The 24,381-nt window shown below is 43.3% G+C and overlaps 1 protein-coding gene and 1 non-coding gene across 8 annotated transcripts; one reads left to right on the top strand and one right to left on the bottom strand.

The window, feature by feature from the left end:
• The first annotated feature begins 1,053 nt into the window (after positions 1-1,053).
• On the top strand, positions 1,054-20,472 carry HAUS4 (HAUS augmin like complex subunit 4). 7 transcript variants are annotated; one of them, XM_027065400.2, is made up of 11 exons: positions 1,054-1,282; positions 2,768-2,898; positions 3,242-3,326; positions 5,453-5,595; positions 5,685-5,816; positions 6,280-6,414; positions 7,383-7,479; positions 8,096-8,241; positions 8,605-8,735; positions 9,080-9,148; positions 10,357-10,827. In XM_027065400.2, the coding sequence occupies exons 3-11, from the start codon at positions 3,272-3,274 to the stop codon at positions 10,538-10,540; spliced, it is 1,092 nt and encodes a 363-aa protein (XP_026921201.1). In that variant the 5' UTR covers positions 1,054-1,282; positions 2,768-2,898; positions 3,242-3,271; the 3' UTR covers positions 10,541-10,827. The 7 variants fall into 7 exon arrangements, with proteins under 7 accessions (XP_026921201.1, XP_053080244.1, XP_026921200.1 ...); XM_053224269.1 differs by having other exon boundaries at positions 1,913-2,898; XM_027065399.2 differs by having other exon boundaries at positions 1,054-1,290.
• A 3,628-nt stretch (positions 20,473-24,100) lies between these two features.
• Positions 24,101-24,173, bottom strand: TRNAR-ACG (transfer RNA arginine (anticodon ACG)). The gene has a single exon. It is a non-coding gene; the product is annotated as a tRNA-Arg (tRNA).
• Between the last annotated feature and the right edge of the window lie 208 nt (positions 24,174-24,381).

The following is a 24,381-nucleotide window of genomic DNA, read 5'->3' as shown; positions in this document are numbered from 1 at the left end:
GTCTGTAGGCAGCCTCAGGTCAAGCCCAGTGAGAAAGTCAGTCATCCCCTCCCTCCCATCCAGCCTCCTGCTGGGACCCCTCATTGGCTGAAAGTAGGGCATATGGAAACCCTGAGGTATTTACAGGCAGTCCTTACTGGTTATCTGGGGGGCAAATGGAAGATATCTAGCTCATTGGTCTAGAGATGGGCCCGTGACCCAGTCTGGTCAATGAGACATATGGGAAAGTCCGCTGTGTACTTTGGGAAAGATTTTCTTCCCTGACTGTTGCAGGAAGAAGGCTCCTCCCCTTCCTGCCTGCTTGGGATGCTGTTGAATTGGATGTACTTCTTGGATTTCTGCAGCTACCCTGTAACCATAAGGAAAATGCAAAAAAACATGACCACAGAGTTACTAAGAAGCCTTGGGATCTCCAGCTCCAGACTTATTATTAAGCAAACTATACAAGTCCCTGTAGTTTAAAAAAGAAGGAGAGAAGGTGAAAGGGAGGGAGGGGGGAAAGGGAGCGAGCTAGCCTGAGAGAGCGAGGTGAATGAAGGATGAGAGATAATGAAGTTAGAGGAGCCTGGGAGGAAATTAGATTGGAAGCTGACCCAGGGGGCAGCGCCAGAGTGAAGAGACTGGCAGGCTTAGTGTGGGCGGCAGGTGTAAGGTTCAGAGGGCCATTGGGTCCGATTTAGACTCTGTGAGCTGCGACCATGAACAAGTCACTTAACTTCTCGGCGCCTTAGTTTTCCCCTCTGTAAAATGGGTATGATAGTGACTCTTTCGTAGGATGCCCTAAGAACTGATGTAAGAACTAAATGAGGAACCCGCAAGGCAAGTAAAGCCTATTGACATAGCTCTTGACTCATTGTAGGCCCTCGATAAATGTTAGCAATCATTACCATTTTCTCTACATTTGCCCTCAACAAAGGGGAGGCCCTCAGAAAAAGGGGCAAAGAGGCCTTCCCATCCCGCACTCCAAAAGCCGAAAAGCCGGGCTCGCAGGTGGTTGAGGACTGAGGGCGCGCGCTCGACGAGGGGCGGGGCCTGCAGTTCCCGCTTCAGGCGGGGCCCCGCCCCTCCTCCCTCCCACGGGGCCGCTGTGCACTTTCGGCCTTTTCCCCCTCTCCGCCGAAGTTCCTGCTCAGTCAACTCGGGCCTAGCTTCCCCCAACCCCAGTGCAGACCCGAGTGAGAGGTTCCGGAGCCCGGGTGCGGGCGGGATTTCGGCGTGGACGCTGCGGGCCATCCCGCCCCAGGCCGCTCCGCACTGCCTCGGGAGCTTCAGCTGCCCCATGGTGTGCAGGTTTGCCTCTGAGGGTCGGAGGGCGGCGCGGCGGGGAGGAGGAGTGCTGGGAGGGTCAGTCCGGCCAGCCCCCGGCCTCCGGCTCGGCCGCCCTCGCCCTTGGGAATCCTTGGCTGCCCAGACGGAAGGGAAGTAGGCGCCGGAGAGCCCTCTCCGCATTTTGATTCATCTCGGGCCCTGTAAGGGTCACATCTTGTGAAAATACCTGTAAAATCAATTTAACGTTCAGTGCAGCGTGTAAAGACAGCTCTAAGAATTTAAAAGACGCCTGAGTCAGAACATTTAAATGCTTGGGTCCCTGTAGCAGCGTTTTAACACGTCTGAGTGCAGAGGGTGGAGAATCGAGTCTGATTGTCGCCTTCGTTCACGCCCTGTAACATTTTAAAAGGGTAAAGAAAAGCACCCTAAGAAAACCCTAGTGGGCAGTTCCCCTAGGGAGGGAAGAACAGCTGACTTTTTTGAAATTTGGATTGGTCCTCATTTCCGTCTGCGAAATTTGCCTGCAGAACTTAGATCAACAGAATTGTTAAAACACTGAGTTTAACTAGTGGCTTTTGTTAACGAGTTGTGTTATTAATTCTTGATGTCTCATCCAAGGCAGGATTTATTATCTCTTTTGCAGGCGAAGAAAGTTTGGCACCAAAAAGCATTTCCCTTAACTTCACACAGCAGCGACGGCTAAGCTGCAAATTAAGTCCTAGCATCTGGACTCCTCATCTGTGTTCCTCTCTAGACCATGTTACAAAATAAATGAGTAGTAGGGGCGCCTGGGTGGCTCAGTCATTAAGCATCCAACTCTTGATCTTGGCTCAGGTCATGATCTCGTGGGTGGTGGGATGGAGCCACTGCCCCACCAAGGGCTCTGCGGTGACAGCATGGAGCTGCTTGGGATTCCTTCTCTCCTCTCTCTGCCCTTCCCTGCTCTTGTTCCATCACTCTCTCTCTCTCTCTCTCTCTCTCAAAATAAATAAGTAAACTTAATAATAAATGAGTAGTTACTCTGATGCTACTCATAAAACAAGGGAGTAAACCAAATGTTCTGTGAACTTCAAATGTTAAATCCTAATAACCTTCAATGTCTTCTTTGGGAGGCTCAGCTGCCCTTTGGAGTTTAATACCTTACAGAGAGGACAGGTTGGAGCAAAAAAATGGAAGATAAGGTCAAGGGAAAAATTTTGTCTTGAGTCCAAACTGTGCCCACCTTTACTGCCCCTTTGTGTTGATGTCATCCTTTTCAGTGTACTCCATGTTCTGGCAAAACACCCCACAGCCCACAGCCCAGCCTTAGCTGTATTAACTACACCTTTGCATTGCTCTTTTGGCGCCGACCTTCCTGTCAGTCTTCTTGTCATGCTCTTTCCTCCAGGTGCTCTTTACTAACGCTGCTATGTGAAAACCAATGGTGGTTGTTCAATATGGAATGATTTGTCATTCCTGAAGGATGATTCTAAAGTTAATGATCAAAAACTACCAACAGGTCTTAGATGAAAGGACAAGTTAAAGAAGTACAAGAAACTATTGTGGAATTTGAAAGTGGAGTTATTTGACCAGGGAAAAAAAGCAGACATTGACTCCCCACCCTCCCTTCCTCCAACTCACTCATCACTGGCAAGTAGCAACTCCGTTTTAACTTAGACATAATGGTGAGGGGAGGGGAGCATCGTCCTGTTCAGTGAATTGGAAAATTTTCTTTCCAAAGAAGGTTCCTTTTTAGAAGGCTTGGAACAAGTGGAAACATTTATGTGCTTAGAATGCAAATTGTTTTGCCACTTAGAAGTCTGTCTATAAAACTTGCAAGAGCTTGGGACCCATGATGTGCAATATAGTCCCTCCCTGTAAGAGGCATCCCTGAAGTTCCTCCCCAGCTCATAGACAACAGAAACTTGAACCCATGGTAGTTTTCTCTGGAGCAGCAACCCAGTTTATTCACTTTGTGTTTTCTTTCACTCAGTTCCACAGATAAGAATTGCAAGAAAATCAGATGGCATCCGGGGATTTCTGCTCACCTGGAGAAGGAATGGAAATACTCCAACAAGGTAAGGGCTGCCATTTGAAGGAGGTTTGATGACTTCTCCAGACAGATCTTATCCAGGTTCTTGCTTTCTATAATAAAAAGGATTTATAAAGTTCACCAGTATGGTTTCTCACATAAAAGCCTAAGTTTCTGGGGGAAACTAGAGAATACATAAAGATTCTTAAATACTCCCTTATTGGAAAACATATTACACTGGCTCCTATCAAGTGTCTGCTCCTGCAGTGGACTAAAAACTCATGCTGCTCTGATGTTGTGTTAGCAGGCATAACCTGAATGTAAGGCTGGCCAAGAAACTCTGTGAAGGCTTCCTTCCTACCTGCATCTTGAATTTTCTCATATCTTGTACTCTAAAATCTCAGATGCTTCCATATCGTCTCGTATCTTGAATTCTTTCCATATCTCACACCCTTTCTATATCTTGAATCCTTCAAGAACTTGAATCTTCTACATTTTGACCATTTCCATGTTGATCCTTCAGTGTCTGAGGGGAGAAAAAGGAGATTTCTTATTCTTCAAAGGGACTTTCTGAGGGTCCAAAGAATGAAAGTTTGATTGTTTGGTAAGTAGGAGTAAAACAGAGGACCCCAGCAGAAAACGTGTGAGAAAAGAGATAGAAAGGCCGATGGGGTGCCTGGGTGGCTCAGTCGGTTGAGCGTCTGACTTCAGCTCAGGCATGATCTTGTGGTCTGTGAGCCCGAGCCCCACGTTGAGCTCTGTGCTAACCGCTCAGAGCCTGGAGCCTGCTTCGGATTCTGTGTCTCCCTCTCTCTCCGCCCCTCTGCCACTTGTGCTCTGTCTCTTTCAAAAACTAAATAAACATACATTTTTAATTTTTTTTAACGTTTATTTATTATTGAGAGATGGAGAGACACAGAGCATGGGGACGGTTAGAGAGAGGGGGAGACACAGAATCTGAAGCAGGCTCTAGGCTCTGAGCTGTCAGCACAGAGCCCGACATGGGGCTCGAACTCACAAACTGCGAGATCATGACCGGAGCCGCAGTTGGTCGCTTAACCAACTGAACCACCCAGGAGCCCCAATAAATGTAAATTTTTAAAGAAAGCCCCTTGAACCTATGGAATAACCAGAGGATCCCAGTTTCCTGCACTTTTTCTCATACATGTGCTGCTCTGAATCCAGGTGGGTTACTCAACTCTGTTTACAATAAGAATTCCATTAAGTTTTTCACTTATCCCTAAGAATATACCTTTTCTCAGTCTTGCTTTTGTGACTAGAGATCACATCCAAAGGAACTTTACATGTTTTTTTTCTCCCTTCCTCAAGAATTCTAGTTATTCAGTGTGAATGAGGTATTTGGGGTACTGTGGTGATCCCTACTAAGAGGTCCCTTATTCCTGACTCTATTTGTGTAATATTTTCCAACTGTACTTCCATTTTCTAAGCTCTTAGTTTTATTATCTCATTATTATTTTTTTAAGTTTATTTGTTTTGAGAGAGAGAGAGAGAGAATGCACTCAGGGAAGGGGCAGAGAAAGAGGAGGAGAGAGAGAGAATCCCAAGCTGACTCCGCACAGTCAGCACAGATCCCTATGCAGGATTCAAACTCAAACTGTGAGATCATGACCTGAGCCAAAATCGGTCACTTAACTGACTGAGCCACCCAGGCACCCCAAATCTCTTAGTTTTATTAGAGACTCATTCCCTAATCCTTGATCAATATCTTTGTATATATTATAAATACTTGTTACTTTGAGTGTTGCCTCCAGTTTATTTGTGGGTTTTTTTTGTTTGTTTTTTTTTAAACATTTCATTAGGGGCGCCTGGGTGGCTCAGTCAGTTAAGTGGCCAGCTTCGGCTCAGGTCATGATCACACGGCCTGTGAGTTCAAGCCCTGTATCGGGCTCTGCATTGACAGCTGGAGCCTGCTTTGGATTCTGTGTCTCCCTCTCTCTCTGCCCCACGCCTTGCATTCTGTCTCTCTCTCTCTCAAAAATAAATAAACATTAACATTTTTTAAAATAAATAAAAATAAATAAACATTTCATTAGATTTAAAAAACTCCCCTACCAAAAACCTTTTTGAAAGTGTTAAGCTAAGAGTTATTCTCAATTATATATAATACCATCCTTGCTTTTTTTTGTGTGTCTATGGGGACATCCCACGAAGTGTGCAGCAAACAGCTTCCTCCTTGTAACCTGAGTGAAAAGGACCTGTTACAAAACCCACACTTCAGCAAGCTGCTGCTGAGTCTCGCACAACACGTAGACGAGAGTGGCTTAAGCCTCACCCTGGCAAAGGAGCAGGCTCAGGTAAGAGCTCTCGGGGGAGGGATGATAGGAGGAAGGGAAAATCTTCCAAGACAGAGAAGTTCCTACCTGGGATTTTTTTGGTTTTCTAGGCATGGAAGGAAGTTCGACTGCATAAAACAACATGGTTGAGGTCTGAGATTTTACAGAGAGTCATTCAAGAGCTGCTTGTGGACTACTATGTGAAGACACAAGACACAAATTTAACTTCTGAGGACAAAAAGGTGAAGCAGGAGAGACACGGGAGGCATTGGTTACCACCTGCAGGAATGACTAGGCCAACTATGGCTTCGCCTGATTGTATGATCTAGGGGAAATAGGAGCTTTGAGTAATGGTTATCAAAAAAGAACTGGACAGGGGGCACCTGGCTGGCTTGGCGGGTAGAGCATGCCTCTCTTGATCTCAGGGTTGTGAGTTTGAGCCCCATGTTGGGTGTAGAGATTACTTAAAAATAAAACCTTAACAAAAGAAAGGAAAGAAAGAAATGGACCGTAGTTATGGAGGAAGAGGTGGGTGTGTTGTTAGGGTTTTGAAAAGGAAGACTGACAGGAGAAAGCGCTGGCAGCTGAAGGGGATAACGTGTTTGAGGACTTTAAAAATGTGTGAAGAACTGGTATATGAGGATGGAGGAGGTGGAGTGGGAGAAATTTTATAGTAACCTCTTTTTGTTTTTTATTCTCTTTCAGTTTCACGAGACCCTTGAACAGCGGCTACTCGTGACTGAAGTGACGGGGCTGTTAGGGCCCAGCCGGGAGAAGGAAATGCCTCCGCTGCTAGGGGTGGAGAAAGCCGACCTTCTGGAGCTCATGCCCCCCTCAGAGGTTGGGAGTGGGCAGATACGGGGACCAAAGAAGTGAAATGGCTTAATTTCTCCCATATACTTAAACGTGGTCTTGTTACACTTTATTGTTTTTTCAAAAATGATACGCATTAATTTCATGGGGGGGGGGCCAAACTGTAATAAATAAGAGAGAGATATGTTACACAGAAGAGAGTAAAAGCTGAAATACTACATCTAGAAATAAATACAGTGTTTTATATATAACTTGACATAAACGGTATTATAGCCTCCATGCTTGTATAGTGAATATAATCCGTTTTCAATGAATATATTTTGGACTTTTTTTCGAGTCAATAAATAAACATAAATAAACTGATAGTTCCTAAAGCACTCCAAGCACAGTGCCAGGCACGTAGTTTGTGCTCAATGTTCTTAGTATATCATCAATTTAAATCACTGGTAGGATTCCATTGTGTGGGGGCACCTGGCAGGCTCAGTTGGTAGAGCATGTGACTCTTGATCTCCAGGTGGTGAGTTTGAGCCCCAGGATGGGGGGGTGGAGATTACACTAAAAAACCTAAAAAAACCCAAAAGGATTCCATTGTATGAATGTAGCACAGTTTGCTCAACGTTAGTGATCGATACGGTTGTTTCTACATTTTGCTGTTAGAAACCACACTGATAGGAACATGCTAGTTCATAGGTGTGTTTGCCTTTGTATGATTATTTCCCGGAGTATTAGTACTTGAGGTGGGATCAATGGGTCAAGAGGATATACACATTAAACATTGGTGCATATTGCCAGCTCCCCACTTTTTCATCAACATGGGCTCTTAACCATCATTTTATCCTTTGCAAATTTGGTAGGCTAAAAGTGAATCTCCTTGATGTCTCTTGAGGCATTTTCTCTGGTTATCACTGAGATACTTATCATCCTGTGCTCATCGGCTGGATCTTCCTAGTTCTAACGGTCTATTTGCATCTCCCTTCTCATTCCTGCGGATGTAGGATTTTGTGTGGATGAGAGCTCGGCTCCCGCTGGAAGTAGAGGAGCAGCTCAAGAAGAAATGTTTCACCCTGCTGTGCTACCATGACCCCAATTCAGGTGAGTGCTGGCACTCTGTTCTGTCCACAGCTGACCTTCCAGTCTCTTGGTCTGCTCTTCTGAGAATAACTTGTTGAATTATAGATTTGCGACAGAAGCTAGGAGGCACTGGAGAGGCTTCTTTCCTTGCTGGTAGAATACAAGCAAGGAATTGTGTGAAAACCAAGTGGGAGTATCCTCTTGCTACAGGGAAGGATGAATTCATTCTTAGGAGAATCGGAATGGAATAGGGAGGAAAGTTCAAGCTAATAGGTGTTCTCCTTATCTTATTTATTTGACTTAAGAATTAAGGGCCAAATCTGGAATTAAAGGTAAGAGCGAGGGGCACATGGCTGGCTCAGATGGAAGAGCATGTGACTCTTGATCTCTAGGTTGTGAGGCCAAGCCCCACGTTGGGTGTAGAGATTACTTAAATAAATAAAATTTTAAAATAAAAAATAAAGGTAAGAGGAAAGAGAACTTAATTATGAGAAGTGGGCCATTTTAACAGGACGTCAGAAGAAAACCTGAAGAGAGAATTTGTAGAGCTAGATAAGGGATAAGGCACTGAAAAATGGCCTCAGAAGGGCAGTAGCAGTTAGGGTTTTCCTGTCTAGTCCTCTGTTTCTTTGCCCAGATTCAGACAGTGAAACCTTGAAGGCGGCAAAGGTGTGGAAACTGGCAGAGATCCTGGTGGGTGAGAAGCTGCAATGCCAGGATGCCAAGAGCCAGCAGCAGGAACAGATGGTGCTCCTGGAGAAGAAGAGTGCCACCTACTCCCAGGTTTGTCAGGGCAGTGGGATAGCCACTCCCCCTTTTATCCTGGCCCCAGGGGCACTTTGGGGGAAGCCAAGAATTTTTTTTTCTAATGTTTATTTATTTTTGAGAGAGAGACAAAGCGTGAGCAGGGGCGGGGCAGAGAGAGAAAAAGACAGAATACAAAGCAGGCTCCAGGCTCCAAGCTGCCAGCACAGAGCCCGATGGTGGGGCTCGAACTCATGAACTGTGAGATCATGACCTGAGCCAACGTTGATGCTTAGCCGACTGAGCCACCTGGGTGCCCTGAGGAAGACAAGGATTTCTGATCTGCCTTCTTTACTACTGACTTTGATTTTGCCCTCTTCTTCCTGCCTCCCGGGGGCTCAGGTGCTTCTCCGCTGCCTAGCCTTGCTGCAGAGGCTTCTTCAAGAGCACCGGCTTAAGACTCAGTCTGAGCTGGACCGCATCAATGCTCAGTACCTAGAGATCAAGTGCAGTGCCATGATCCTTAAGCTGAGGTGAGCTTTGACCCCTGTGGGTCCAAGGAACTCTGTCTCACACACCACCCCCTTCAATCGTCACCCTCATCTGTCTTTCCTCTCCACCATGCCTAGCACCTTGTGGGTATTAGCCTTTGGATTACCCATAAGCATTCACCATTCCTGAGTCTTATTTTTAAAGCCTTCTGAAATAGGTGCTTTCCTGTGAGATGAGATACATTGCTCAGGAACTCAGAGTGACCTTGCTTGTCCTGTCACTGCTTAGCCCACACCTTGACCATAGGCAGGTACTGTCTGTTGTGTTCATAACTTTGCTGTTGTCAGGGATCATCAGGCTGATATTTCTTTCTTCCCTTTGTCAGGATGGAGGAGCTAAAGATCTTGTCTGACACTTACACTACTGAGAAAGTGGAAGTTCATCGTCTCATTAGGTAAGAACTCCCGGGGTGCCTGGGTGGCTCAGTCGGTTAAGCATCCGACTTCCGCTCAGGTCATGATCTCATGGTTCCTGAGTTTGAGCCCCAAGTCGGGCTCTGTGCTGACAGCTCAGAGCCTGGAGCCTGCTTCGGATTCTGTCTCCCTCTCTCTCTGCCCTTCCCGTGCTGACACTCTGTCTCTCTCTCTCTCTCTCTCTCTCAAAAATAAAATAAACATTAAAAAAAATTTTGAAAAAAAAAAAGGTAAGAACTCATGAGGACAGGGTGCAGTTACTCAGAGCTGGTCCTGTGTTCTCCATACCTATTCATTTTAACGTGGTCACATTCTTGTCTACTTTCTTTCTTTTTTAAAAAAATTTATTAATTTATATTCAAGTTAGTTAACATACAGTGTAGTATTGGTTTCAGGAGTAGAATCCAGTGATTCATGACTTACATACAACACCCAGTGCTCATCCCAGTAAGTGCCCTCCTTAATGCCCATCCCCCATTTAGCCCATCCCCCCACCCACCTCCCCTCCAGCAACCCTCAGTTTGTTCTCTATATTTAAGAGTCTTTTATGGTTTGCCTCCCTTCTGTTTTTCTTATTTTTCCTTCTTTTACCCTATGTTCATCTGTTTTGTTTCTTAAATTGCACATATGAGTGAAATCATATGACATTTGTCTTTCTCTGACTTACTTTGCTTAGCATAATACACTCTAGTCCCATTCACTTTGTTGCAGATGGCAAGATTTCATTCTTTTTGATTGCTGAGTAATATTACACTGTATATAGGGGCACCTGGGTGGCTCAGTTGGTTGGGCGACCAACTTCAGCTTAGGTCATGATCTCCTTGGTCCATGGGCTCGAGCCCCATATCGGGCTCTGTGCTGACAGCTCAGGGCCTGGAACCTGCTTCAGATTCTGGGTCTCCCTCTCTCTCTTCTCCTACCCCCCTTGTGTTCTATCAAAAATTTAAAAAAATTTTTTTAAAATTACACTATATATATATATACACACACACCACATCTTCTTTATCCATTCATCTGTCGATGGACATTTGGGCTCTTTCCATACTTTGGCTATTGTTGATAGCGCTGCTGTAAACATTGGGGTGCATGTACCTGTTTCAATCAGCATTTTTGTATCTTTTGGATAATCTTGTCTACTTTCTGAGGAGCCAGATCCTTATATTGTATCTTCTGTTCCCCGGGTGTATAGGGACCGTTTGGAGGGGGCCATCTGCCTACAAGAGCAGGACATGGAGAAGTCCCGACAGGTCCTAAGCACCTATGAGGTCCTTGGGGAGGAGTTTGACAGGCTGGTAAAAGAGTACGCTCAACTCAAGCAGGCAACTGAGAACAAGCGCTGGGCCCTCCAAGAGTTTAACAAGGCCTGCCGCTGAGCGCTGGCTGGTGGGGGTCTGGAGGTGGACTTCTGCTCCGGTGCTGCCTCCCCCTCCTGCCAAAAGGACCACCTCCACCTGAGGCCCACCTTCACTCCGGAAGTGTGGGGACACTTGCTTGAAGCCCTGCAGTGGTTTAGGCACCGTCCTGGTTTTTCTTCCTTGTTTACAGTGACTGAGTCTCTTCTGGGAAATGTAACAGATTTATATAATTTTATGTGCAACTATTTGTCAGTGTCAGCCCTATAGGATATTTGATTACCTCCTGAATAAAGTGATGATGCTTCCTTTGGGCAAGGATGAAAAAAGAACATGAAAGGTGGGTAAGGAGGAGAACTGAGTGGATCCAGACAGACCGATGGATAATGCCTCTGCTAGCAGTGGGAGGCAGGAGCGCAGCCTGCCCACCTGGAGCATTAGAGGCTTCATTCTTGGAGAGCAGACTTGGATTACATCTGGCCTTGCTCTTGAAGAACTGTAATATCCAGAGGAGTGCTTGATGCCAAGGCGGGGGGGGGGGGGGTGGGGGGATCTATTCCATCACCACAGCTCACAGTGGGGCGGTCCTGATAAAGCAGCAGGGCACCCAGCTCTGTTACTGGAAGGGACACCCGCCCCTTGGATTCCTGGTTCCCTCTGGTGTGGTTTGAGGGTTACTTTTTGCTCTAAAAGCAGAGAGTGGGAAGAGATCACCCTGAGGGACCAAGTTTCATAGTCCACTTATTTTAGAACAAGGCAGGGCCCTGATTGGCATCACAGTCGGGGACTGAGAACAGAAGCAGAAGACCTCCACCCTTATTTAGAAGAGCCTACCTAGCTTCTCAAACTTCTTTCAAGGGAGGCTGTCTCGAGGCATTCTGCTACAATGAATAACGATGGTCTTGGATTGCTTTATAGGAAAGACTAAGGTCTTTGACATAATTTTATTTTTTTTTAAGTTTATTTATTTTGAGAGAGAGAGTGTGAGTGGGGGAGGGCCAGACAGAGGGAGAGAAAATCCCAGAGAGCCAGAGAGAGAGAGAATCTACACTGTCAATGTAGAGCTGGGGCTGGAACCCACAAGCCCTGATATCATGATCTGAACCAAAATCAAGAGCTGGATGCTCAACTGACTGAGCCACCCAGGTATCCTGACATAATTTTAACTTTTTTTTTTTTAGCTTTTCCTGTAAATGGTGCTTATTGCCATTTATCTATAAGGAAAATTAACAAATCACAAACCAATTAATGGAAAAAGTCAGAAATAATCAATATTGCTTAGTTCTATAGTGTTCTTTTCCCCAACATTTTTGGGGTAAAGTTTCAAACTTACAGAAAAATATAAAAGAATAATACAATAAGCACCAGTATAATCTCAACAACCTAGATTCAACAACTACTAACATTTTGATTTTCTCTGTTTCTTTTCTCTCCTTCCTCCCTCTCTCTCTAAATAGATTGATAAATATTTGGTTATATGGACTTTTTTTTTCTAGAACCATTTTATAGTAAATTACAGATGTGATATTTCATTTCTTAAATACTTAAGCAGGTAACTCCTAAAAATAGGGGCACTCCTCTGTATAACTAATAAAATTATTATACCTAAAAGTTAGTAACTTTGTAATAACTCTTATCCAGGTCATATTAAAATTTCCCTAATATGTTTTCCTGGTCTAGGGTCCAATAAAGGCCCAGGCATTACATTTGGATATTAGGTTTCTTTAATCTCTCTCTCTCTCTCTCTTTTTTTTTTTTTAATGTTTACTTATTTTTGAGAGCAAGAGACAGAGAGAGAGTGCAAGCAGGGGAGGGGCAGAGAGAGGGAGAAAGAGAATCCCAAGCAGGCTCCACACTTACTGCAGAGCCCGATGTGGGGCTCAACCTCATTAACCAACTGAACCACCCAGGCGCCCCTTTAATCTCTTTAAAAATAGACCATTTCTCCTACCTTTTTTTTTTCTTTTTAAATAGAAATTAATTTTTTGAAAAATCCAGGCTGGTTACTTTGTGGAATGTCCCATTGTCTATTTCCTGCAGTAGTTAACTTGCACCTTTCCTGTTCTGTCCAATATAGTAGCCACTAGCCACATACAGGTATTTAAATTCAAATTTAAGTTAATTAGGATGACATAAAATTTCAGTAGGTTGGTGGTTACTGTATTGGATGGTACAAATATACAACATTTCTATCATTCTAGGAAGTTCTAGGGGCGCCAGACTGGTTCAGTCAGTGGAACAGTCAGTGGGACTCTTGATCTTGGGTTGTAGTTCAAGACCCACGTTGGAAGGCAGTTATACTCACCACTATGCTACCAACGCTAGACCCACGTTGGGAGTATAGATTACTTAATAAACGTTTAAATTTTTTTTAAATTTTTTAAATGTGGAGCTCGAACTCAAACTGAGATTGTGACCTGAACTGAAGTTAGACGCCCAACTACTGAGCCACCCCAGTCCCAATAAATAAAAGTTTTTAAAAATATAAAGAAGTTATTGGGGTGCCGATGTGGCTCAGTCGGTTAAGTGTTCGACTCTTGATTTCTGCCCAGGTCATGATCTCATGGTGTGAAATTGAGCCCTGTGTTGGTCTCTGCACTGATTGTGGAGCTGGCTTGGGATTTCCTTTCTCCTCTCTCTGCCCCTCCCCCACTCCCCACTTGTTCTCTCTCTCTCTCTCTCTCAAAATAAATAAACATTAGCAAAAAATACAAATGCTGTTTTAAAAAAAGTTCTATTGGACAGTGCTATAAGCCTATATTTCCTGTAAACTGGAAGTAGGTCTACAGCCTTTTTAGATTCAGGGTAAACATTTTTGCAAAGAAAACTTAATAGATGGCATAACGTACTTCACATTATATCACCCTGGAGCCATATCAGGTTAGAGTGTGTCACTATTAATTATGCTGGGTTGGGGATGCCTGGGTGGCTCAGTCAGTTAAGCATCCGACTTCGGCTCAGGTCATGATCTCACAAGTTCGAGAGTTTGAGCCCTGCCTGGGGCTCTGTGCTGACAGCTCAGAGCCTGGAGCCTGCTTCAGATTCTGTCTCCCTCTCTCTCTGCCCCTCACCCCCTCACATTCTGTCTCTTTCCCTCTCTCTCAAAAATAAACATTAAAAAAAAATTTTTTTTTAAAGATTTAAATTATGCTGAGTTGGGTTGCTTGGTTAAGGTGGTAACTGCTGATGTCTCTAAAATATAGAAGTACAGGGGCGCCTGGGTGGCTCAGTGGGTTAAGTGGCCGACTTCGGCTCAGGTCGTGATCTCGCGGTCCGTGAGTTTGAGCTCCGCGTCGGTCTCTGTGCTGACATCTCAGAGCCAGGAGCCTGTTTCAGATTCTGTGTCTCCCTCTCTCTGACCCTCCCCTGTTCATGCTCTGTCTCTCACTGTCTCAAAAATAAATAAAACGTTAAAAAAAATTAAAAAAAAAAAAGCTCAGAATTAAAATATAGAAGTACATTTTCCCTTTGTAGTTAGTAGCATCTGGAGATGACATCAAAAGTCTCAAAATAGTTTTTCCTGATATTTATTATGGCATTTAGCATTTCCTCAGTTAGGTACTCATCTTAAACCATACTAGGTTTTGGTATTTGAAATAATGATAAAAAAAATGGACTCTGTCTTAGTGTCTACAACTTATAAACAATAGTGGACACATAAAAACTGTCTAAGAATATGGGGCGGCTGGGTAGTTCAGTCAGTTAAGCATCCAACTTCAGCTCAGGTCATGATCTCCCAGTTTGTGGGTTTGAGCCCCGCATCAGGCTCTGTGCTGACAGCTCAGGGCCTGGAGCCTGCTTCAGATTCTGTGTGTCCCTCTCTCTCTGCCCCTCCCCCCCTCTCAAAAATGAATAAACGTTAAAAAATTAATTTAAAAGACAGTCTAAGAATATAAAGTAACAGGAAGTGCAAATGAGTATGGTTGAAAAACCAAGAGAAGTGAATCTGGGATTATAAGGTAGAGCCTTAGTAGGGAAAACAGATTTGGTTCAGGATTTGTAGAGGTGAGTCTGGGATGGCATTGTGCAAAAAGTGACAAAGACAGAGAAAGGGGAAGCGATGGTAAGTGAAAGCACAGGGTGAGAAATGAGTAAATTGCACACCAAGGAAAGCTTTCATCTTAAATGACCAAAATTTGAAAAGAATATCCCCTGGCGTCAATCAAGTTTCTGGAGAGCTGAGGTTTGAGAAGTGACTACCTGAGAAAACAAAATGGCTTCCAAGGCAGTGGTTCCCAGCCCTAGTTCCCTAAATGACAGGGAGCTGGACAGCTAGTTGTTCCCCGTGTTTCCCAAAACCTAAATAAAACTGAACATTTGCTAGCAACAGTGCTGCCCAACTATATAAAAAACATTGGCTTAAAAGCAAAACAAATGTGCTTTGTAAAAAAATTCAAGCAGAAATATATAAAAGTAAAAGGTTTAACGTGCACATGCGTGTACATACACTCACAGCCCATTATGCCAATTCACTACGCCAGAATAACTAGACTGATTTGGTGACTATAATGCCAGAGCAGAGCTTTTTCTAAACATTTGCAAATGTATGCACAGAAATATTAGCTCATATCGTTGGGGGTATGGCTGTATCATGATTTCACCATTCCCTTTATGATAGATATTCAGATTGTTCCCAGTTTGCCCTATTACACAATGCTTAATTGAATATCATTGCATTTGTTTCTTGCTCAAGTGCCTTTAAAGCATTTTTGGTATAGAAAATCAATATATTAATTCTAGTAATTTCATGAAAAAATAAACTAATTACTGAGCTTATGAATATAGTTTGGTAGGAAAAGTATCTCCAGACTGTTCCATGGAGGTGGGAGAAGGGACATGAAGGGTGTTCGGTGCTGCCCAAAGGGGACACTACAGCAGTTTGTCTTGGTCCTCATTCTTCGCAGTGAGTGGAGATAGCAGGTTCGCAGGATGAGCCGTTGGCTAGTGTGGACTAGGTGGGAAGGGGATTGGAGGAGGGCCAGCAGAGGGGGTGGGTGACAGTGAGAGCTGAAGGTTAACATATTGGACTTCAGTTGCCCTCGCTGCCCCTCACGCATTTCAGTAAAGATTTACATGTACTGCCTTTCCTTCATTCTTTTGCAGGCATATCTTTCTTCACTTGTCTTTTACTACAACTGATCAAGAACTAAGTCTTGCTGATTCTTCCTCAATAATAAGAAACAAAGTATATCACCTCCAGAGCTCAGGATAGGATTGTTCTTTTTTTTTCTTTTAATAATTATTTATTTTTGAGAGAGAGAGAGAGAATGAGAACACACAAGTGGGGAATGGGTAGACAGAAAGGGAGACACAGAATCCGAAGCAGGTTTCAGGCTCTCAACTGTCAGCACAGAGCTGAATGCAGGGCTTGAACTCACGGACCACAAGATCATGACCTGAGCGGAAGTCGGATGCTTAATCGACTGAGCCACCCAGGCGCCCCTAGGATTGTTTTCCTTAAGGAAACTCTGGGGCTCTTGGACAAATTAAACCTGTTCCTTCAAGGTTCTCTATGAAGGGTGACTATCCAGGTCTCTGGGGCAGCCACCCTGCATTTTCCCTCAGCCACCACAAAGAGGAAATACAGTGCCCCCTTAGAGCCCAGTCTGATGATCCCCAAAGGAGAAAGGAATCCCTGACATCCACCTCCCTCTGTGGGGCCCCTCACCCTGTGAACAGTCCCTCCGCATTACCCATCTTGAAGGACCTGAGCTAGGTTTTGTTAAAGGAACTGGTAGGTCAGGGTGCCTGGGTGGCTCTGTCAGTTGAGCATCCGACTTCAGCTCAGGTTCTGATCTCACAAGTTCGAGAGTTTGAGCCCTGCCTGGGGCTCTGTGCTGACAGCTCAGAGCCTGGAGCCTTGGATTCTGTGTCTCCCTGTCTCTGCCTATCTCCCACTTGTGCTCTGTCTCTTTCTTTCTCTCTCAAATAAATGTTAAAAAAAAATTATATGTTACTAAAAAAAGGAATTGGTAGGTCTTTTCATATCTTAAGACAGTGAAAATGTAAGAGGCAACTGATAATGGACAAGATTAGCAATCTGTAGAAATAATTTACCAAGAAAAGTGGTATGTCGTCGATGGGGTATCTGGGTGACTCAGTTGGTTAAGCCTTAGACTCTTGATTTCGGCTCAGATCATGATCTCACGATTTGTGAGTTTGAACCCCTCATTGGGCTAGGTGCTGACAGTGCAGAGCCTGCTTGGGATTCTCCCTCTGTCTGCCCGCCCCCCCAATAAATAAATAAACTTAAAAAAATTAAAAAACAGTAAAAATGGTATGTATTTGAGTGGCTGAGGTCTAGCCTAAGTGGCTTTCCTAGTCTCAGAAAAATACAATGAAATTTAGAGACACTTAAATGTACCAAGCCTGGCTGAAGAAAGAACGTATAATGAAAAGTAAACAATTAGCCCAGAGTTTAGAAAAGGGTTATCCAAAGAGCAAGGTCAGGGCTCTCCCAAGTAATGGAACCTATGATTATATGATTATATTATATTATTATGTATGTTATATTATTATATTTATTATATTATATTAATTAGATAAAAAGATTTATTTTAAGGAATTGGCTCATGTGATTGTGGGGCTGGCAATTCTGAAATTTATAGCGCAGTCTGTAGGCAGGAAACTCTGGCAGAAGTGATGCTCCTGTCTTGAGGCAGAATTTCTTCTTCAGCGGGAAACCTCAGTTTTTGCTCTAAAGGCCTTAAACTGGGGCGCCTGATTGGCTCAGTCAGTTGAGCATACAACTCTTGGTTTCAGCTCAGGTCATGATCCCAGGATTGTGGGATTGAGTCCCACATCAGGCTCTGTGCTGCACTTGGAGCCTGCTTGAGATTCTCTCTCTCTTTCTCTCTCTCTCTCTCTCTCTGTTAAAATAAATAAAATTTAAAGAAAAGTCTTCCAGGAGCACCTGGGTGGCTCAGTCGGTTAAGTGTCCGACTTCAGCTTAGGTCACAATCTCACAGTTCATGAGTTTGAGCCCCACATTGGCCTCTCTGCTGTCATCACAGAGCCCACTTTGGATCTTCTGTCCCCCTTTCTCTCTGCCCTCCTCTACTCATTCTCTCTCAATAAATAAATAAACTTTAAAAATGTCTTTCATATAATATAAACACATTTATTACAGAACATTTGGAAAATACTTTTTCCCACATATCAAAGTCATTCTGTGTATACAGTTTGTAATCTGTGTCACAGAATAGCATATCATTGAGTGGTCCTCCATGCTATTAAATTTTCTCTGGCAACATTGATTTTAATGGCTGCTTAAGATTTCATTGCATGGATGATTTATTTAACCATACCCCTATAGGATATCCAAGTTGTTGTTTTACATTCTTTGTAATCATAAAAAAATGCTACACTAAGCATTTCTCTTAATTAATCTTTGTCCTAGTTTGGAAAGTTTGTCTAGGATAGTAGGATAGCTTTCTAGAAGGAAAATTATAGATGATATATCTTAAGGTTAAGATCGAAGGCTCTAGAGTCTGTTGACCTGAGTTTGTACCCCATCTAAACTCTTTCTTAGAGGGGCAGCTCACTTAATCTTTCTAAGACTGAAAGAATAATATTTCCTACCTCACAGCGTTCTTATAAATGTGGAATGCTTTTCATAGAACCTGACACAAAAGAAGGGCTCAGTAATTGTTAGCTGTTTTTATTATTACAAATAAAATCATTTTTAATCACAAACATGTACACACATACAACTGGTCTGTTTCTGGACTATTGGTTTAGCTCTTTTATTCTCTCTATTCTTATACCAACTGCACGTTGTGTCTCTTTATTTATACATTGCTTATTTCATAAAGGGGTTTAAGGTAAAGGGCTAAAACTATAGAATAAATTCCTTCACTCTCCTCTTTTTTAAAATTTTCTTTGCTTTTCTTGTCTGATTTTTATACAGATGAACAGTGGAATCATTTTGTCAAGTAACAAAAGATTCCATTAGAATTGTGATTGAATGTTGTAAAAGTGAGAAATTAATTTTGTAAGAATTGACATCTTTATGAGATTCATTTTTTGTAAGAACACGGCTGTCTCCTTTTTTTTCTCTTTCATTGTATCAGCAAAACTTTGTAGTTTTCTTCTTTTTTTTAATGTTTATTTATTTATTTTGAGAGAGAGAGTGTGTGCAAGCAGGGGAGGGGCAGAGAGAGGAGAGAGAATTCCAAGCAGGCTCCACGCTGTCAGTACAGGGCCTGACGTGGGGCTTGATCTCATGAACCTGAACTGAAATCAAAAGTTGGATGCTTAACCAACTGAGCCACTCAGGTGCCCCTATTGTTTTCTTTATATAGGTTCCTCACATTTTTCAGTAAGGTTAAAACTAAGTATTTTATAGCAGTGTTATTGTTACCACTGTGAATGGGGAAAATATTAATCACGATTTTTTTTTAATTTTTTTAGCATTTATTTATTTTTGAGACAGAGAGAGAACATGAACAGGGGAGGGTCAGAGAAAAAGGGAGACACAGAATCCAAAACAGGTTCCAGGCCCTGGGCTGTCAGCACAGAGCCCGATGCGGGGCTCGAACCCACAGACCGTGAGATAATGACCTGAGCCGAAGTCGGACACTTAACTGACTGAGCCACCCAGGCGCCCCCTAATAACGATATTGAAGGCTTACTATGTGCAGGAAAGTGTGTTGCTATTTTAATTAATTTAAACTGAAGTAATCATCAGGGTGCCTGGGTGGCTCAGTCAGTTGAGCACTGACTCTTGATTTTGGCTCAGGTCATGATCTCATGGTTCTTGAGGTGGAGCCCTGAGTCATTGGGCTTTGTCAGCACAGAGCCTGCTTGGGATTTCTCTCTCTCTCTCTCTCTCTGCCCCTCCCCTGCTCGCTCTCTCTCAGAATAAATAAACATTTAAACTTAACTAATTCTCAATAGATAAAAACTGTTATTTACAATCCCATCTTATGGATGAGGAAACTGAGGCCAGAGATGTTTATGCTCACGTGGCTAGTAAATGGAAGAACAGAACTTTAATCTCTTTCCATCTGGCTCCATAGTCCCGTCTTTTTTTATATATATAAAGATGTTATTATTTTTTTAAGTTTTAATGCTTATTTAGTTTTGAGAGAGAGAGAGAAGAAGCACAAGTGAGGGGGGGGGGGCAAAGAGGGAGACACAGAATCCAAAGCAGGCTCCAGGCTCTCAGCTGTCAGCATAGAGCCTGACGCAGGGCTTGAACCCATGAACTGTGAGATCATGACCGCTAAAGTCAGATGCTTCACTAACTGAGCCACCTAGGTACTCCCAAAATTTTATTTTTAAGTAATCTCTGTAACCACGGTGGGTCTTGAACCCACAATCCCACAAAAGTCATATGCTCCACTGACTGAGCCAGCCAGGCACCTCTTCACAGTCCATAATCTTAACTATCATGTTTTTGGGATATTTTTATTAATTATGTCTTCTAACTGGTTATTCTCAGCATTTAAAAGGCTACAGGAGGGAGGGAGATACGGAATCCAAAGCAGGCTCCAGTCTCTGAGCTGTCAGCACAAAGCCAGACGCCAGACTTGAACTCACAGACCGCAACCGCAAGATCATGACCTGAGCTGAAGTCAGACACTTAACCAACTGAGCCACCCAGGTGCCCCCTCCCCTTTTTTTTCAGTTCTCATCATTTTAAAATAGATTCTTATGGATTTTCTATGTATACAATTATATCATCTGCAAACAGTGATAAATTTGCTTCTCTCTTTCCAAAAGCTATAACCCCTTTTTCAAATTTCCAGCCTATTTTATTTGATTTTTCAGAATAATATTAAATAACACAGTGATGAAAGTAGACATTCTTTTTTTTACATAAACTGTTGACTTCATATATATAAATACATGTGTTTATATATGAAGAATATTAACACTATTAGGAGTGTTTACAGGAAATGGAATTGATTTGCCACGTTCTCTTTGGTGACATTAAAAATGATCAAATTTTTTTTGTTTGGTTTATTTTGACCTTTTATATAAATAAATTTCCTAATACCTAATCTTGTCTTAAATCCTGAGATTAAGCTCTAATTGGTTGTGGTATATAATTATTATATTAATATACTGTTGACCTTTATGTATTAATCTTAAATATTTTTTATTTTTACATTTATGTGCAGCATAAGTGAGATTTGTCTATAGGGTTTTTTTGAGGGGGTGCTATTTCTGACAGGTTTTGATATTAGGTATATTCTGGCTTTGTAAACAAATTGGGTAGTTTTCCATCTTTTTCTATGTTCCAGAACAGTTTCTACTTTCTATTCATTTTGACAGATAAACACTGTATAATAGAGATGACAAGGAAGAGAATGCAAATCGGCACAGATTATTTTGCCTCAGTAACTCCGCCACTTTTGTAGCTGCAGGACAGCCTTGATTGTACAGGCGCAATTTGGAGCAGTAGGAGGGTCAAACGGTCCATTATTTTGGTGTTGAAGAGTGTAGCTGGCTGGGCAGGCACAGAGGTGAGTGAAGGGGTCCTGGGGAGGGAGGCAAGTGCTGAGGGAGGAGCTGAGCACCAGAGATGAAAGGAGCATTTACAATGGGCTGGAGGTGTTTAAACAAGGTCACAAAAACAGGATCAGGTAGAAGAACTGGGCCTGAAGGTGAGGAATGCCAGGCAGGGTTAGGGATGGTGTGGAAGGGTGGGGGTGGGGGTGGGGGGTAAGGAGAGAATTATCTGGGAGAGGATACTGTTTCCTTTCCAGAGGAGTTTCCAGTGCTTTGCCTGTTGGTCACTGGCTCCTGTTGGGAGAAAATAATATTGTATCTGCCCCACTGTCCTACCATCTCCCTACCCTCATCTCAGCAAAGGCTTGGATCTGGAGGCCTTCTATCAGTGACTTACATGTTTCTGAGCACAAGAGTTCAGCACGGAGGGCAGGGCAGAGGGAGTCAGAACAGAAGACAGACTTTGCCAGCTCTGACATTATGCTTAGGGCCAAGTCCTTGACAAAGTTCTCTGTTTCTTTTTCACTCCTTGCCTTCTGCTTCTCTCTGGTTCATATAGATAGACCCATAGTATTTGCTGTATTTTTTTTTTTAAGTCACAGGTAAGTGCTGTAGGAAAGACTGGGAACAACATGGTATGGAATTATTGTGAGCTGTTCAGCATCATGCTTGCCTTAGAGCTGAGGCCATCTTGAATGAAAAGCCAAAGACATTACAGAGAATTGAAATGCAGCCCATGTGAATTTATTTTAAGGCCAAACAAATTCCAAGCCCTTTTTACACATATTCTTTTGAAAATTATTTTAATGATGGCAAAACTGACATTACTGTTTTCCTCTCTCTCTCTCTCTTACTCGTGGATGGGTTAGTTAACAACCAACAGCCAAGAGCAGCCACCAGCTTGACATCAGGAGGAAGATGCCAGGAGCACAGATGGTCCACAACCCAGATAATTAGCTTCCGAAGAAGAAACCACATCTCATAAGTCTTCTCTGAATGTAGAGCTTGGTTGGGCACAGCTGGGGCAGAGAACAAGCAGGCCTCCTGAAAACTCTTCTTTACCTCTTAAAATGTTGGTAGAGCACTCACCCACTTCCTGTGGACAACCACCTACTCATAAGACCTGCAGGGAAGAATTCCAAATAAATATTGTTGACACTCCACCCTAAAGGAGGGTCAGCGGAACTCTCTACTCCTTAAGTGTGGGATGCACATGGTGACTTCCTCCCAAAGAGCACAGGATGGGAGGGGGTGGGGAGAGTGTAATTTTACAGTGGAGGAACCTGATAAATACTACTCTTGCCAGGTGATAAAGGTCAACATCAACAGTCATAAATTATGTTGATAGTATGTACTATTGATATATTATGAAAATGATACTTCACCTCTGTGATCTTCCTCCCCAAACCCATAATCCCAGTCTAATCATGAGAAAACAATCAGACAAACTAAATTCCAACAGAGGGGCATTCTATAGTATGCCTGACCAGTACTTCTCAAAACTATCAAGGCCATCAAAAACAAGGAACAACTGAGAAACTTGTCACAGCCCAGAGGAGCTTAAGGAGACATGACAACTATATGTAACACAGTATTCTGGATTGGATCTTGTAACAGAAAGAGGACATTAGGTAAACACTAAGGAAATCTGAATAAACTATGGACTTTGATAATAATAATTTATCAATATTGGTCCCTGAATTATAATAAATGTACCATACATGTGAAGATCTTAATAACAAAGAGAGCTCTGGGGAGGCACATGGGAACTCACTGTACTATCTGCTCAATCATTCTGTAAATCTAAAACTGTTTTAGCAAATAAAGTGCTAGGGGTGCCTGGGTGGCTCAGTCGGTTAAGGGTCCGAATCTTGATCTCTACCCAGGTCATGATCTCATGATTGGTGAGTCAGAGCCCCAAATGGGGCTCTGTGGTGATGGTGTGGAGCCTGCTTGGGATTCTCTCCCCCCCCCTCTCTCTCTGCCCCTTCCCTGCTTGTGCTCTCTTTCTCAAAATAGATAAATAAACTTAAGCAAAGAAATAAAGTCTACTAGTAGTAGTTTGTAGTAGGTGTACTAGTAATGATAGGACAAAAGCACTTCCAACCACTTGAGGCTTTTTGTATGCCTTTTCTTAGTTGTTTGGCTTTTTGACTTTCGTCCTTCTGGAGCATTTATCGTTGCACCCGGAGTTCTTTAGAGCTTATCCTATCCAAACCCTTTCCATGTTTCCAAGGACTTTGTCCCCAAAGGTCCAGGATGATCTCATTGAGTCTCGTGGCTTTCATCACTACCTCTCTTCTGGCATTTCCAAATCTTCTCTGGTTCAGATCAGATCACTCACTGTTCATCCAACTCTCTATTACACAGCGCCCCCTAGGCGCCCAATCAATTCAGCACTTCCAAACCCGAACTTTGATTCTCCCTAAACCCGCTTCTCTCCTTTCTTGTTTCACTCACAGAGGCCAGAACCCAGACTCCTCTTTCCTGGAGCCCTGCGAAGCAGTCCCTAAGTTCTGTCAACGCCTCCTTCTTCGGGCTTTTTGCACTGTGTTCTCTTTTCCATCCCTGCTCCCAGGCCCTCAACACCTCTGGGCTCCCCGCCTTCAGGTATTCCCTTTCTCCTCCCCGTGTCTTCCCTTGCTTCATTCCTCTGCTTCTTTCCATCCCTCTAACAAGAGTGTATATATTTTCCCAGGCCTCCTCCAGGCACTTCATGACTCCTCTTCGCTGTAATCCCTTACCACGAATGTGTGAGTGTGTGTGTTTACCTTTTGTGTTGAGATATAAAATCACGAGGAATTAGTGGCTGAGTTTCCACAATCTATTTGTAAATATACGAAGGCCCATACAAAGCCCATTTTAAGAGCACCAGCCATTAACTCAATTCTCTTGCTTAGATGGACCTAAGCAAGTAGTGACACAAGAGTCATTTCTGAATTAGGTAACGGAAAAAGCTGACATAAGATGGCTGCAGAACTCAGTCAAATTAAGACCTATAAAACGAAGGTGCGAAAAGATAAAAGAGGAAACTTCTAAGAGTGTAAGGAAAGGAAGGGAGATTTAAAAGATTTTGCTTAAGGCCGTGTCGCATGCGATGCAATAAAGGAGTCTCAGTCCCGCCGAGCCAGCCAGGAGTCGAACCTGGAATCTTCTGATCCGTAGTCAGACGCGTTATCCATTGCGCCACTGGCCCTGAGACAATTACACCCGACTCAATGATGACACTTCAAGCTTATATTGCAGGGTTTCATGGGACGTGTAGTCCCTTGACGGAGTTCTATGAATGCACGAAGCATTCTGGGAGATTGAAATTCGTCGAGAACCAGACCCTGAGATTGGTGGATCTTCCGGAGCCACGCCTTAAGCCACTGTGCAGCCCGCGGATTGGCGGGAGGAGCCAC

Source organism: Acinonyx jubatus, chromosome B3 (genome assembly GCF_027475565.1).
Source record: "Acinonyx jubatus isolate Ajub_Pintada_27869175 chromosome B3, VMU_Ajub_asm_v1.0, whole genome shotgun sequence".
In the NCBI taxonomy this organism is placed as follows: domain Eukaryota; kingdom Metazoa; phylum Chordata; class Mammalia; order Carnivora; family Felidae; genus Acinonyx; species Acinonyx jubatus.
This window is presented reverse-complemented; position numbering and strand designations above follow the sequence as displayed.

Bases quoted from the DNA above. Each gene is read 5' to 3' on its own strand.
- HAUS4 (XM_027065402.2), top strand. From the start codon at position 3,272: ATGGCATCCGGGGATTTCTGCTCACCTGGAGAAGGAATGGAAATACTC. The intron at 7,480-8,095 runs GTGAGTGCTGGC...TTCTTTGCCCAG, and splicing joins CTACCATGACCCCAATTCAG to ATTCAGACAGTGAAACCTTG. The intron at 9,149-10,356 runs GTAAGAACTCCC...CCGGGTGTATAG, and splicing joins GAAGTTCATCGTCTCATTAG to GGACCGTTTGGAGGGGGCCA.